Source organism: Suricata suricatta, chromosome 5 (genome assembly GCF_006229205.1).
Source record: "Suricata suricatta isolate VVHF042 chromosome 5, meerkat_22Aug2017_6uvM2_HiC, whole genome shotgun sequence".
NCBI lineage: Eukaryota > Metazoa > Chordata > Mammalia > Carnivora > Herpestidae > Suricata > Suricata suricatta.
Window position 1 is genome coordinate 77574517 of NC_043704.1, and position 16401 is coordinate 77590917.

The 16401-nt window shown below is 38.6% G+C and overlaps 1 protein-coding gene across 4 annotated transcripts in view; it reads right to left on the reverse strand.

Moving 5' to 3' along the window:
- The window catches only part of TP63 (tumor protein p63), a 222147-nt gene that overhangs the window by 136474 nt on the left and 69272 nt on the right, over window positions 1–16401 (reverse strand). For all 4 annotated transcript variants that reach the window (XM_029939639.1, XM_029939640.1, XM_029939641.1 and 1 more), the window contains exon 2: window positions 409–537. In XM_029939639.1, coding sequence (XP_029795499.1) covers window positions 409–537 — 129 coding nt within the window. The remainder of the gene's footprint in view (window positions 1–408; window positions 538–16401) is intronic.

Sequence of the window (16401 nt, forward strand, 5' to 3'; positions counted from 1 at the left end):
TAAGTCTTATTTATAAAATGAGATTCATAATCCCTGCCCTCATCAAAGAATTACTGGGTGGAATGTGGGAGAGAAAGGATGTATCAGGAACTGATTATTTTATGCCCTATCCCTTAGGGTACCAAGCGTTCTGATATTCTTCCCCTGAATTTATTCACTTATCCAAACTCAATATTAATAAAGGAGACAATAACCATTTTCCTAGCAAGGGATACCTTTTCAGGGGGTATTTGTATTGTAACAGTAAATAAGAGTCAAAGAAACAGATTTTGAATATCAAGGGAGTCAACAATTTGACTGAATTTTATTAATTCTAGGAGCATGCCCTAGTAAGTAGTATTTTTATAATCTGCATTTGCCTATTGATAATAATTCAAGTACAATATCTTTTGCTTATTTGATACTCACTGTTCCAGAAAATCCCAGATATGCTGGAAGACCTCTGGACTGAGGAATTCACTTGTCTGTGTGCTCTGGGACATACTGGATCGGTAATAGCTTTCTTTCCAAGAGAAGTGAGCTGGGGTTTCTACGAACCTTCAAAGAACAAAAATGAAACTAGAATTATAGTTTCTGTATTTATGATATTGAGTATTGAAACTAAAGCATAGTCAATCAAGAAAAAATCAAGTGAATTTTCAGAACCATACAGGCATATACAGCGAATTTTACAAGTTGCAATGATTGGTATTTCTTTGGTGAATGTCCTGGGTCCCATTTTGCCATAAAGTCAGACAATCACCTCTTCTATCAAGTTATTGTGTAACTAATAATGTTATTACACTCTACACTTCCACTATCCAGCATTCATGATCTGAAGATTTCAAAAAGAAAATAAACATTCCCTCATTAAGTCTGACAGGCAGGGCGACCTATTATTAAACCCGGTTGAAAATGTCTCAACTGATTATCTGCCCATTCTGCCTCTAGCACATAAAAAGTAGGATCAGAAAACAGAAAGGTGGTCAGAAAATTTAAATTTCACCCGCAGCAAAATTGCCTCTCTCATAACTACCGTCTTAGCATTGTGCTCAGGGAACATAAACATAAACCTCTGAACCTAGGTTTTCCTTTTTCTTTTTTTTTTAATCACCAGTTAACTTACCTTGATGTGTGATATGGGTGGTTCTCAATTAAAATGTAAAATTCTATGTTAGACTAAAGGATTAAGTATTCAGACTAAATACCTGAATATGTTGCAAATGAATACTATTTCTGTTTGCTCCATTTGGTTGCTGGGTCCCCACGCTTGCCTTTATTTAATAAAATAAATATATGTGAAGGAAAATATATATGTGAAGGAAAATATCAGCTTTCTTAGCTGATGCTGTCTCCAGTCTACATCTTGTCTACACAGATCATCTTAGTATGGGATTCTCTGTGATTATCAGTAGAGTAATTTTACCCCAGGATGAAATTAGCTAAGTTCTTCATCATGAGTGTTAATGTCATGAAGTGTTAATAAATAGTATACTAAAATAGTCAATCATCTTAAATTTGCAAATGAATACTCTGGGCTAGTTACACAATAGAAGATAATAGCATTGGATTTATTGTTGATAATTTCCAAACTGTAAGGAGAAGTACATTCATTTTCTCAAGTTAAACACATTCTGAGCATCTATTATTTACTAGCGAGAATAAAGGCCACTGAAAATTAAAAGCAAATAAGACTGTCTCATCTCTAGAAGGTCAATGTATAGAAAGTAAGACAGGAAATGAAACCTCTAATAAATATAGTAAGAATATGTATAACACTATGAAAGTACAAAGACAAAATATGTCAGCTCATCTAAGGGATCAAGGAAAGAGTCTTAAAGAAGGAGAAGAAATTAGCTATGTCAGGTAAGGATTAACAATCTGAGTAAGCAGTCTATGGCAACAGCACAGAAAAAATCCTAAAATGGAAAATCATTTGGTGTATGTGAGAAAATTGCAAGAAACTCTATGTTAGTACCATAGAAGATTTAGGGCAGAGAATGTTGGAAAATAAAGCCGGGAAGAAGAGAGAAAATCATATGCTGTCCTTAAAGAAAGCTTAAATATTTCAATACTTTTAGGTTTTGCAACACATTTTAAAATTAACTTTTAGTTTTGAGATAAATATAGATTTACATACAGAGTCCATGTACCCTTCATGGAGCTCCCCCAATGGTATGTAACAACTTACAAAACTATTAAAACATAATACAACCAGGATATGGACATTGCTACAATTCACTGATCTTATTCAGAAATTCTCAGTTTTACTTATACCCCTGTGTACACATGCACCCGTGTACAAGTTGCAGATGAGTTTCTTTCTGCACAAATTTTGTATTACATATGTAGGTTAGCATATCCACCTCTACAGCATTAAAGGATCTTAAGCCTGAGGTTGACAAAATATGTGTTATACTGAGAAATCTGGAAGCTGTGTGGAGGAAGCACTTATAGCATACCAGTTTATGGGCAAAATGGTTGCACCAGTCCAGGTAAGACTGGAGAATGCTCGCAGAAGTGGGAACGGAGAAGATGGGAACAAACTCAACTATTAGCAGAAAGGCTAACTCAGATGTTGTTTATGTTATGTTCACATTTTCTCTCTAGTTTCTCTCTGACTCCTAAAAGACCTTCCTTGTATTTCTAATGTCCCCACTAACCAGCTACAAAACCACTGGCAAGCCTCTGAGCTCCAAGAGCTTCAGCATCCTTGACTGTGACATGGGGACAGTCATCTCTGCTCTGCTGCCTCCAAACACCTACCCTGTCCTCAGGGATCTCCTCCCCACATTGCATTTCCTGTTCCCTTACCTGAACTATAATCTTTCTTCTCCAAACTTTCTTGGCCTTCTGCTGCATCTCATCAATGCTAATTCATCCTATTTTCCTTGAACAACATCCGTGTAGAAAATTTTAAGTAACTTGAAGGCAACACCCATCTCTCTTTGCATTTCTTACAGTTTTATATTTCCTTAAAGTTGGAGTGGAAGGAACATGGGTTTTGAAGTGAGACAGACATGGGTTCAAATTTTAGCTCTACAATTGACATACTGTAAGGACATGGTCAAGTTACTTAGCCTCTTTGTATCTTCAACGATGCTTCCTTCACCAGGGGGTTGGAATATACAGCGCCTTGCAGTCAATAGGTGATGACAGGTACTACAAAGTGTGTATCCAGGAAAGCGGTGCTGAATCGAACTAATTAAATAGCATATTTAAAAGGCCTGTGGAAACTGTAAAAGTGTCACACAAAAGTTATTAAGCCTAAATAATCCCTTCATTCCTTTCCAGTTCAAGCTGTTCTTTCTCTTTCTGTGTCCTTTCACCAAAAAATGCTTGCATCACCTCTTGGTTTTCTCCCAAATCACCTTTATCTCAGCCTTGCTGCACTGAATAGGGCAATAGACTCTCTCCCTATTCCCTCCCCAAGACCTCAAGCTTTAAGGAGACTTGTTTTTTTTTTTGTTTTTTTGTTTTTTTTTACAAAAGATGGGAGTGGGGTTTGGAATACATCAGCAGTTTTCAAATTGCAGCAATTTTCAAATTGCAGCAGTTTTCAAATTTCAAAATCATCAGTTTCAAATGAAACTTTAGAGTTTGGGGTGCCTCATGTGTTCACGAGATGTAAAAAAAAAATGATTATATTGGTAGGAGTCCAGACGCACTCCTTCTTAACACCAATAAATTTGGTTTTTGCCTGTCTTATGTATATTAGTGTTTCAAGCAAGGTTTCATTTGTAGCGCAGGTTCTGTTAAAAATCAGTGGTCTGGGTTAGAGGATCTTCAAATTGGCCTCTCCTATGCAAATCCAGAAGTGACTCCTGGTCTCCAAATAAAGTTGTAAAACATTATTGAGAGGAAGGAAGGAGATCAGCGAGTGCCATAGGGCAGGAAGAGTGCGGTAAATCCTACCTATCTTCAGAGGCTTTGCCTTTGGGTGAATCTCGTATCAATTTACTCATGGAACAATCACTCTGTTCAAGTGGTTTTGTCAAACCAGTCACACCCAAAGACAGGAAGCCTCAAGTCTCTTTTTCTTTCTTCTTTTCAGTTTGTTTTTTTGTGGATTAACTATCCTGTGCTCTTAGTATTAACTCAGCAAAAAAAGGAACCCTCCTCTGTAGAAGTGACCTGAAAACCCCAAGAGGGATCCGCTAACAGTTTGCATGTTCTCGTTTTCTCCTATTCTGTCCCAGAAGTCATCACTCAAATCTTTTACATTAAGTTTCTTTCAGCACTCCTGAAAATCTCCAAATCTAATATTTCGGAGTTCAAGACAACCTTAATTTTATAGACGGATTTTAAAATTAATAGATCTCTGAGACCATCTAGCCTACTTTTTCTTATTTAATAGATGGAAAAGCTGAAATCTAAAAAGAACCAATCCACCCCAGCTATAGTTCATTCAACATAAGTCTCTACCCACAGTCAAGGAAAAATAAATTGAATTGTCAGACACGAATTTTTATCATGAATTACCCAACCCTTGGCCTCTTATAGCAGTTCCCATACTTACTGTTTTCTGGATATGTAAAGCCTCCTTACTCTCCTTTAGAGCATCCAGACTATGGGAGTAGGAATACACTTGATTCTATACAAACGTCCTCTAATTCACTTAACAAAACAAAACAGCATTTGGTAGTGATGCAAACCAGAAAAGAAGCTCATTCACTGCTCCTAGACTTCCTGATTCAAAGGTCCCTTGACAGGGTGTCACTTGTTCTGATATAGAGAGAGTGTGGCATGGGGAACTCCACAGGAAGCAAACCTGGAGTGCCCCCTCAGTAACTGGCCAACACCTGGAAAGATGGGGTCACACATGAATCTAAATCTTTAAGGACCACATAGAATATCAAAGTCAGTTGTGCCCTTAAATACTGTCTAGACTTGCTACCTATTTTCACAAGGAAACTGAGGCTGAGACTTGAAAAACTTGTCATAGATCCAATGTTGTGCTAGAGTATTGACTAACGAAAGCAGACTGTTCAATAATCTGGAATTTTTTCAAGCCTGATGTTAAACATAGTCATGATGATAATTTATTATAAAATATTAAACTTTAAATAATGTTAGAAACAAAGATAATAAATACTCAAATCTGATCACTTCCTAATTATTTTACTATTATCTGTATTCTGGAAAGCCTTTTTAAAAAATAATAATGTATCATCACCTGAAGAATGGATCAAGAAGATGTGGTATATATATATATATATATACAATGGAGTATTACATGGCAATGAGAAAGAATGAAATATGGCCATTTGTAGCAAAGTGGTTGGACCTCAAGGGTGTCATGCTGAGTGAAGTAAGTCAGGCAGAGAAGGACAGAAACCATATGTTTGCACTCATAGGTCTAACAGGAGAACAGGAGAAACCTAATGGAGGACCATGGGGAAGAGAAGGGGGAAAGAGAGTTGGGGAGAAAGAGGGATGCAAAACCTGAGAGACTGTTGAATACTGAAAACAAACTGAGGGTTGAAGGGGGAGAGGGAGGGGGAAGGGAGGTGGTGGTTATGGAGGAGGGCACTTGTGGGGAAGAGCACTGGGTGTTATACGGAAACCAACTTGACAATAAACGATTAAAAAATAATAATAAATTAAAAAATAAAATACTAATGTAGGAAAATGACTCAAATTTAAAGAACCCCTGTGTGAATTTATTGCTACACTAATATTGTATTTTAGTGAACTGTTTATGTGCAAAGCACTCAATAGTCCATATATTGAATATTGTGTGAAAGGCTATGTGGGGATTTAGTGATGAATGAGACATGTATGGGTTTTTTTTTTTGAAAGTTTTTTATAGAGTAGTGCCAGAAATAGAACACCTTCAATGTTTGTCTAATTTTTACCTTAACCCTTATGGGCTCTTAATTTCCCTCTGGACTATGACCTAAAGGGCAGAAAAACCAGCATGGACCATTCATTTTGTGCACTGGTTCCTGATGATTGGCAGGAAAGGATTGCCATTGATTTTGACAGGATTTCGCTTCACTAGGCCCGCCTTTCCGGTTTTCCACATGCCAGTTTTAGGCTCAGAGAGGTTAAGGAAGTTGTTCAAGGTTACTGGGCTAATAAAGGAAAGAGCTGGGCTTTAGTTAGTTAACTAGTCAATAATGCTGGGCTTTAACCTTAAGATAGTATGACTTCAAAATTCATGCTTTATTAAATTATATACACATATATAATATGCATATATACATATATATTATATAAAGCATGAGAATTATTATATATGTATATATGGTTCTAATTTTCACTTATAATAAAAGTTTTCATAATTATGAGCATTTTTTTTCTGTAAAAGAAGAAAATTCCTACTAACGCTGTCTCATCACAATCGTTATCCCTTTTCCTCCAAATGAGCAGGAAATGTGAGAAAACGCAGACTGACCGGTGAATGATATTGACAGAATATTTGGCCTTTCTGCAGATTCTCAATATCGGTAAGAGTTGACTCTCAAATGTCATGTAGGACAAAACAGCTGAGGTCACTATTGTTTTCCAAGGGGACTTGAGCACTCAAAACTACGGGAGTGTTCCCAATTCTCAGATAAAAGTGATTTAAAACTCCGAACATGACTTCTTCTGCAGCCCCATCCATCCAACTTATCAATCCATCAAATTATTGCTTTAACCTCTCTGGATCTTCCCCTGAATGAGCCTTCCAGTTAGCCTCAGGAGCTTTCCAAATCACATAATTCCATTTTTATTTTTAGGTCAGAAGCAACCCTACATTTTCGGTTTACTCTGCTATTAAACCATTATTATGATTAATTGTCACACTTAGTTTAAAGGATGCTTAAGAGCACCTTGATACTCTTTAATAAATTGCCGAATCATTGCACACACCAGTGCCCAAAAGCCCTGGAGGAGGAAATTCATTCACATGCTTTAGATATGTCAAACTCCAGAAAGCCGCTCACATTATCTAAATAAGGTAGATTAACATCTTTTCTTCATTAAATGGAAATCTTTCCTTTTCAACTTCATGTTGAAAAATGACCAGTCTGTTCTTTATCTCTACGTTCATCCCAGAGTCAAACCCATATATCAACCTCACTCCCCACAAGGAGAACTTACATGGGTAAAGTGCATTTAGAGCATATCTTATTGACTCAAAATTTTGATTTGCCACAACTTGAATGACAAAGTGTCATAACCAAGAAATTTTGTTTTCTATTTTATTGCTGAACTGATAAACCACACTGTTAAGAAAAATCTCTTTCGGATCTGTCAATATCCATTTGTCCTCCATTCTGCCATAATTAGTTGGCTTCCCTTTCATCTTTGGAAGACTTTTCTCTTCCCACTTCCACCTATCTGAAGACCTAATTGCCCACAGCTTGCTTCTGCCATAACCCTTTACTGTGTACCCCAAACTCCCAATTCTTCCATCAAACTCTATCTATCTAGTGTCAACTCACCAGTTATTAAATCTGAGATAGTGATCTTTTCTTCTCTCAAGTACCAAGTCCTCTAAAGGCCCATATTTCATGCCTCAGTCTCTACCCTAACCAATTGCTGCCTTCAAGTAATGATATCTCTGGATGTAGATCCCAGCTCTCACACCCCCATCCCAATGAACCTTCCTGCTGCTATCTTGTCATTTGTCAGCAGTCTCTCCCAACTGCCGTGTGATCATCCATCTTCCCCAAAGAGTATTTCTATCAGGTCACTCCTTTCCGGACTCAGATTTCATAATCACTCATCTTTGTACTCTGGGCAAAGTCTAATTAGACCTCATCACTTATCCTTTTTATTCCCATGGACAGACCCTGTTTTCCAAAGTATTCAGCTAGCTATATCCTACATGCTGTGTCTTTTCAGCCAAGAGTCTTTTCAAATTATAACCTCTTAAACTCCACCATCTCCCCCCAGGTCACATTCTTCACATTTACTAACATCCAGTACAAAGTTCAGTGCACCTAAAAAAGGTAATGCAATACACTAAATGTTTGTGTCCCCTTCAAAATTCACAAGTTGAAACAATCCCCAGAGTCATAGTACTTGTAGTCAGGGCATCTGGGAGCTGATTAGGTCATTACGGTAGAGCTCTCATAAATAGGATTCATTCCCTTATAACAGGGGCCCCAAGAGCTATCTTCTCCTTTCCCCCCTGTGAGATTACAGAGAGAGAAGACTGCCATCTATGAACTAGGAAGTGGAGCCTCAGAAGACACAAAATCTGCCAGCATTTTGATCTTGGACTTCAGAGCCCTCAAAATTGTGAAAAAGAAATCTCTGTTGTTTATAAGCTACCTAATCTGTGGTATTTTGTGATAGAAGCCTGAAGAGACCAAGACATCTACAATATTTTTTGTTTACTGTTGGAGTTTACTTCCTCAGTTTGGCATGTTTTAAGCATTCCTGTCCTTAGTTAATTCTATTGTAATTTACTCATGCTGAAATGGTGTTTCCATGTTGTTTACCCAGGTCCTCTAACAAATGAGTAGTTGGGAGTCAAAACCAGCTTTCCTGGTTCTTTATGGCACAGAATTATAGTACAAAAACAAAACAAAACAAAAACGGCTTTATTCTTCATCCTCTATGCTTTCTACAGATGAGAATTTACAGGGATTTTATTCACAGCTCCACAGGAAACCTACAGGGACCTAGTGCTAAACCCCAGGCGTCCCGGATCCCTCTGCAATGCTCTAAACAAAGTGTACAATTAAAACTTCCTGTGGGGCACCTGGGAAGCTCAGTCTGTTAAACATCTGACGCCTGACTTTGCTCAGGTCATGATCTCATGGTTCAGGAGTTCATGCCCTGCATTGGGCGCTGCACTGACAGCGCAGAGCCTGCTTGGGATTCTCCCTCTCACTCTCTCTGCCCCTTCCCAGCTGTGCTTGCTCATTCTCTCTCTCTCTCTCTCCCTCTCCCCCTCAAAATAAATAAAAGCATAAAAATTTTAAACTTCTTGTAAACTGAGCCATCTCTCTAAATCCATGAACCTAAAAAAAATGTTATCCTCAAACATCACTGCTCTACAATAAATTGACCAGCTAATAGTCTGATCTATTTCAATCTAGAATGTGGCATCTGGTAGAATACAATGATAAGGGAGGCTTGAATCCATCTTACTTATTATGTCATTCTTAACATTATAGCATGCAAATATAGACACATGCAAGCTTGTGCACAGGCAACTTAACTTATCTATAGACTGCCCTGAAATGACAATTTAGAAGACATTTGTGGGTGCCTGGCTGGTTCAGTTGGCTAAGCATCTGACTCTTGGTTTGGGCTCAGGGCATAATCACACAGTTTGTGAGTTCAAGCCCCACATCGGGCTCTGTACTAATAGTGCACTAATAGGCAGAGCCTGCGTGGGATTCTGTCTCTCCCTCGATCTCTGCTCCTCCCCTGCTCTTTCTGTCTCTCTCTCTCAAAATAAATAAATAAAACTTAAAAAATTTTAGAAGACATTGGAATAAAATGTAATCACCATCATATCAGGCTTTGGATATGTTTTGTACTAATGTGAAGACTGGATAGAAGTTCATATAGCATCCATGACTCAGATATATGAGCATAGAGTTCTAGAAGGACTATGGGAAAATACAAATCTACAGGGAAGTTTTCCTAGGATTGAGGAGTTTTCTTAGGAGTGTAAGCATCCTCACCCTGGATACTTACAGACTATTATCTGATCATTTCTTATATTCAAACACTAGAAAATGTAAATTATCATCAGATCTGGTCTGGCTTCTTTTTTCTTGTCTCAGTGCATACTTTTTTTTAAATTTTCTTTTGTTTCAGTGCATACTTTATTTTGTATTATAATTTTTTATGTACTTGCCTAATTGTCTCCATTAATATGTTAGTATTTTAAATATAGGATGGTGACCCAATCCATAGAGCAGATCTCAGACACATAGCGGTCAATATTTTATTGCTACCTAAATAATGATCCACATTTATTATACATACTCTAGTATGAGATTACTTCCAGTACATGTCATTTGATAGTCATATTATGAACTATGTATCATATGAGCCATGTGAAATCATTATTTTAGAGGTCAAAATGGTGAAATATAGTAAGTTTATATGGTTCAAATTCATAGCATGCATATTACTTTCAGTATCATGCAGTCGAATAGCTGATTAAAAGACTGGTTAAGAGGATACATTCCAAGAGTCAATGGCACATTCAGGCCCTGAGCCTCATTCTTAGGAGTGATTCAAAACACAGCCCACCAAAGAAAGTAACATGGAGTGACATTTGTATTACGTAATAAGAGATTTTCTGTGTTCTTTTTAAATATACATTGTGTAGTCCGTACATTTTATTCTAAATATTATCTACAAATTAGAGCAAAATAAATTAACAAATTTATCAGCTGTATATGTGATGGGCTAAAGGATTAGTAGTAAAAATTAAAAGAAAAAGAAGTATGGCAGGAAGCTGAGAACTCAAGAACAAATTTTTTGGAGCACTCCACGCCTACCAATTTGCTTAGCTATCTATCTTATGTATCTCCTTCAAAGTAAGGGCACCATATATTTTCACCTGCCCTGGTTCCATTTATTCCAAGTCTTGGTACTGAGATAGCTTAACTTAAAAATATTAAGATGTGTTTTATTTTGTCATAACAGGAGATAAGATTTGGGTGGTATTAAAAAAATAGAAATTTTTAAACATTAAAAAATCAATTGTCTTATTATTCCTGATCATCACAAATCCCTTTATTTTCTCTGTTACCTTCATTCTACTTCCCTTTGATCATGCTTTACCCATTTTTCAAAAGAGTTTTTACAGGGTCTATCTTGTGTATAAAGTTCATATTACCATGTTTACCTAATTCCTTAACATCGGATATAATAATTGTTTATACCATGACTATTTCAATGATTTGTCCTGGTAAATTTTATTCTAAGTACAATACAATAAGTATATTATATTGTATACTAAGTATAATATACTAAGTATACTAAGAATAATAAATATTAAACATACAAATTGGATAATGGGAGAAAATACAGTTTATATAATAAGAAACCCTGAATTCTAGACTTTTTTTTTTTCTGAATGGGCTATGATACATGTTAAAGGATTATCATCTGGCAATAATGTTTGATATTCAAATAATAAATCATACAGATTTATTTATTTAGCAATACATTTACAGTTTACAGACATTGCCATGAGAAGAAGCGGGAGAAAAAGAGATTCTCCCAGCTCTGGTTCATTCTCTATGCACTTCTGTAGGTATTTACAGACCCCTTATCTGAAATTGTGTTATGTATTTACTTTTCTATGGTCAATTTCCCCCTCAGGAATGCAAACTCAATGAGAGCAAACTGTTCATGGGTCTAGAACAGTGCCTGGAAGTACTTCATACTAAAGAATGAGAACATAATTAAATTCATATTATAATAATGGGGCATTCATGAATATTTGTTGAGCGAATGAATGAATGGCCTTTGTTCACACATACTAGCAGAGTTGGTGTACAAATACAGGTTGAATTGATTCTCAAGTTTTTATTTTTTTCTGATAGATCACAATGACACCCACAGTGGGGAAGTGGATGTTTTGCAACAATAAAAGAGAAAAATTTAGAAAAAAAAATCAGCACAAGCATAAAGAGACAGGTACATACATCTCAGAAGTTCCTGAGGACATCGATGTGATGACAACCCAATAAAAATATTCCCAATGGTGACCCTGAATATTAAGAGTTTGCATGATGACTACTATTCTCCGTTTACAAAGACAGTGAAGCACACCTTATTCTCAGAAATATCAACCTTCCAATATTCTTTTAAAATACTATTTGGAGAGTATATGTTTATCTAGAAAATCCAATAGTCCAGAATGACATATTTCCTAAGGGCTCCTGGTAGAGAGAGACATTTTGTTTTTACTAAGACAGTATGGCTCTCTTTGTTCCTTTCCAATCAGGATCCCATGTTAGAGTACCGTTTCTTATTTACAGTTTCTAATGGAGAAGTTGGCTCTTAGACATAAAAACCTCATTTATTTCAGTAGTCTAACACAGTAGCAGGCACCAGGTGGGTGCCAAGCAAAGGCTTCTAGAAGGAAATATTTGGAAAATAGAGTGCACACGACAATGCCAATATCTACAGCAGAAACAATAGATAGCATTTGATTGCTTCTACAGGTAAGATATTCTGTGATATGCCTGACATGTATTAATTCCCACAACATCTTATGCTATAGATACCAATATTATCCCATTTTACAGATAAGAAAACTGAGGCCCAGTGGTAACTTACTTCCTCCAGAGTACATGGTGACTGGGAGGATGAAGCGTCTGGAGTCTGAAGGATTTAGTTTGAGAGTCTCCAGTCTGTTAATTACAAGTGGATGACTATGGACGAGTTATTCTGCTTCTCTAAGCCTGAATTTCCATTTCTATAACAGTGAAAAAAGAAATAGTACCTATCTCCGGCAGTAAGAAAATCCTTGGAATCTAACCTGAGAAGGTTACTCCACTTCCTCAGCAAGGAGCAGTAGGTGTCACTCTTTAAAGTTTAAGAGAACCACCTGACCCACATTTGTAAAATACAGAGTCCCTGTCCCTACCTCCCAAAGATTGTTTCAGATGATCTCCAATGAGACACAAGAAGCTTCATTTTAGAGAAACTACGTATGAAAACCTAAGACTTGAGGAATCACCTAATCTTCTAATCCCTTTGAGGCTTTTATCAAAAATAAAGTGCCTTGGGGCTCCAGGATGGCTCAGTCTGTTAAGCAGCCAACTTCAGCTCAGGTCATGATCTCGTGTTCCATGAGTTTGAGCCCTGCCTTGGGCTCTGTGCTGATTATGTCTCCTTCTCTCTTTGCCCTTCCCCTACTCACACTGTCTCTGTCTCTCAAAAATAAATATTAAAAACATTTTTAAAAAATGAAGCACCTTGATAAATCTGCATTTTCTCCAAATATCCATCCTCACATAGGCTAAGCTATTATCACAGTCTTGCTCACTTAAATGTCTTTTTATCACCTGAATCAAACAGTATAGTATAATAATTACAGTTAATATTGTATAACGCATCCTACACACTAGGCATTGTTCTAAATGCCTTATGGATATTAACTCATTCAATCCATCAACAACCCATGATAGATTGACTATTTTAATCCTCATTTCATAGATGAATAAACTGAGGCACACACAGCATAAATAATCTCCCCGAAGTACACACTCAGTATTGTGAGGACGACAAAGCCAGCAGCCTGAGCTTCAGCGTCCATGCTCCTAGCTTTGACACTGTGCTGACCCTCCCAGAGACAGAGGTCAGAACCCTGGCTTATAAGTGATCTTGGTCAAGTCTCTGCTCCTCTCTGGGATTCAAGTTCCTTCTCTAGGAAGTGAGGGGGCTGCTCCTAGTGATCTGTCAGGCCCTCTGCTCCAAAGATCCTATCATTTATTTTACAGGAGACTTTTGACCTTGTTATCTGAGGGAAGAAGGCTCTAGAATTGCTGGCAGTAAGACACATCCTCTCTTCTAGAACTGCCCCATTGTTATTTTTTCTTTACCTGCCAATTCAGAAAACTTCCCTCTGAGTGACTTGTCCTTTGTCCTTTCTTCTCGGTGAGGAAACCAAATGCACTTCAGTCTAGAGCCCGTGGGTAGATCTACCTCCACAGACTTCCTTCTGAGTCGGCACTGCAGTTTAATCAGGCTTCCAAAGTGCTTATGCCAGAGCCTGTTTGAACCGCAGTAGTCTCTCAAAGAGGCCCACCGGCTTCTTATTTCTGCTTTGCTATCCTGCTTTTAAGCAACAAGCACTCTTCAGGCCTACCACGTGCTCAGTCACATCTCTCCAGACGGCCCTCCTCACACCTGTAACTCTGGCTATCGCCCCATTCCAGGCTTCAACTCTGGGGCTTCTTTTAGCCTCCTATTTCTCAAATCTGGCTACACTTTAGGATACCTGGGGGCTTAAGATACAGATACCTGGGTGCTACCCCAAACCAATTAAATCAGAATTTTGAAGAACAGGATCCGGGAAGAGGTATTACTTTACAATTCAGAAGTTCCACGAGGTTCTAATGGGCGGCATGGTTAAGCAACATTGGTGTCCAGTGCTTTTGATTCTGTAGTGGGGAGATAAGCAAACCGGACTCACCTGGGCAGCTGGCTCCTCCTCACACCCGGGGAGGGAAGTCTGGGCATGTGAGGCGGACACGGAGCCACCTTCCAGGTGGTTTGAGGAAGCCCCTTGATGAAACAACGTTCTGGCCGAACCTTTAAAAGCAAGATGGCTCACTACGCCTTCCTCTCGCCCACCTTAGTGGAATATCCCAAGGCTTCCTACGCGTCCTGTGCCAAGTAATTATTTCTCTTATTTCTTTTTCATGTTTATTCATTTTTTGAGAGACAGCACGAGAGTGCGTGTGTACGAGTGGGGGAGGGGCAGAGAGGGAGAAATAGACCCTGAACCAGGCTCCAGGCCCCAAGCCGTCAGCAAGAGTGCCTGACGCAGGGCTTGAACCCACGAACCAGAGATCCTGACCTGAGCCAAAGTCGGACGCTCGACCGACTGAACTACCCAGGCGCCCCTATATCTAATCATGAAGAACAGCGCAGAGGAAAAACCACTTGACAGTAAGTATGATCCATATTCTTCTTCTCTGTCTGGACTAACTTGCTAGGTAACTTTGGGGGATTCCCTTTTTCTGTCAAAGCTTCATTCCCCCTGTGTGTAAAAGAAGGTAATTGGATTACTAATCACTAAGCTTCCTTCCTATTTTATTATTATTCTGTTTGAAGGCCCCAAACCTATTGTTCCTCAACTGTTACACAGTCAGTCCCAGTTCTTTCTCCATTCAGCTGATGCCAGACAACACATCTAGGCAAACCTATTCCGGATCCCTGGTGAAGACTGCCCACTGCAAGCCAATACCCGGCTGCAAAGGCTTCCTTAACCTTCCTTACTATACGCAGAACTGCTGTTGCCCAAGCTTCAGTTCAGGCCCCTGGGTCTTCACAAAGGTCTTTCTTGTCTTTATCCTCTGACAGCAACCCCGTCTGTGAGCAATCACCTTCAACATTCTCAACTTCCCAACTCCTGCAGGAAGGCGGGACATTGGATCCTCTAGCTGTCCAGTGATGTGCGGGAGCTGATTACAAGGTAACTGCAGTGAGGCCTTGGAAGCCTTCTGTTTGCTCTGTGTTAATGGGAGATGGCTGAGTCTGTGAGGAGGCGCTGGTGCTGGCTGTTGAATGTGCAGCAGAGAAGTGGTAGCCAGACTCTCTCCCTTTCCCTCTCTGCCAGCTTCCATTCCCTTTATCTTGGGACAGGCACCATTTAAAGGTGTTGGAGAAATGGCTTCTAAGGCCACCTACTCTGATATTCTATGTACTCTGTACAAGTATGTGGCTTCTTTCACCCACAAGTAATTGGAATATACCTAAGCTAATAATGATTAAAATAATATCACTATCTGGCAAGATGAAAAATCAAGCTGAGGAATGTTCTTGGGTTGTGACCTGCCCTGCAGTGGTCAAGATCCTCCTCTTTGCCCTAGTTCTTTGACTTTTGAATCTGGGGTTGGAGGAAGGAGAAAAGGAAAGAAGAAAAAAAAATTAGCAAGGATATTTGAGTGAGTCTACAGAACAAAGGGCTTTGAGTCAGAATAAAGGGTAAAAATGAAATCTATATTGAGCTTGGTGGAGAGGGGAGCATCACGCAGGGTTTGGCAAAAGAGAGATTAATGGAGTCAAATGAAGGCTGGAGAGAAAAGTAAATAAGAAAGGAAAGTGTTACTCAAGGCTACAAACCGGCTCTTCTTTAACAGCCTTCCAAAGACCAATAAACAAATAAAAGAAGTTTAAAAGAGTGCAAGTAAACCAATGAAAAAAAAAACAAAAATTCTTTTAAGCTGTATTTGATCTGTGCTTTTTTTTTCCAAAAAAAATTAATGTTTATTTTTGAGAGTGAGCAAGAGAGAGACAGAGTGCAAACTGGGGAGGGGCAGAGAGAGAGAGAGAGAGGGAGACACAGAATCTGAAGCAGGCTCCAGGCTCTGAGCTGTCAGCACAGAGCCTGACCTGGGACTTAAACCCATAGAACTGCTAGATCATGACCCGAGCCCAAGTCTGATGCTTAATGACAGAGATACCCAGGTGCCCCAGATCTGTGCTTTTTAAGTGCTGTACCAGTTAGACAACCCCAAGGGGCCATCGGCTTAAAGGTATATGAAATGTGATGATATAGCAGACACTTATCTACATTTCAAAAAAGGAGATTCCAGAATAGTTCATAGAGAAAAGAAGAGGCATAATTCCATAGAAAAAGACTCTCCAAGGAAATCTGGCTCCAAAAAAATGAAAGACTCTCAGGTAAAAAAACAGAGGTCTAACAGGGGCACCTAGGTGGCTCATTCTGTTAAGTGTCTGACTCTTGATTTCAGCTCAAGTCATGATTCAGGG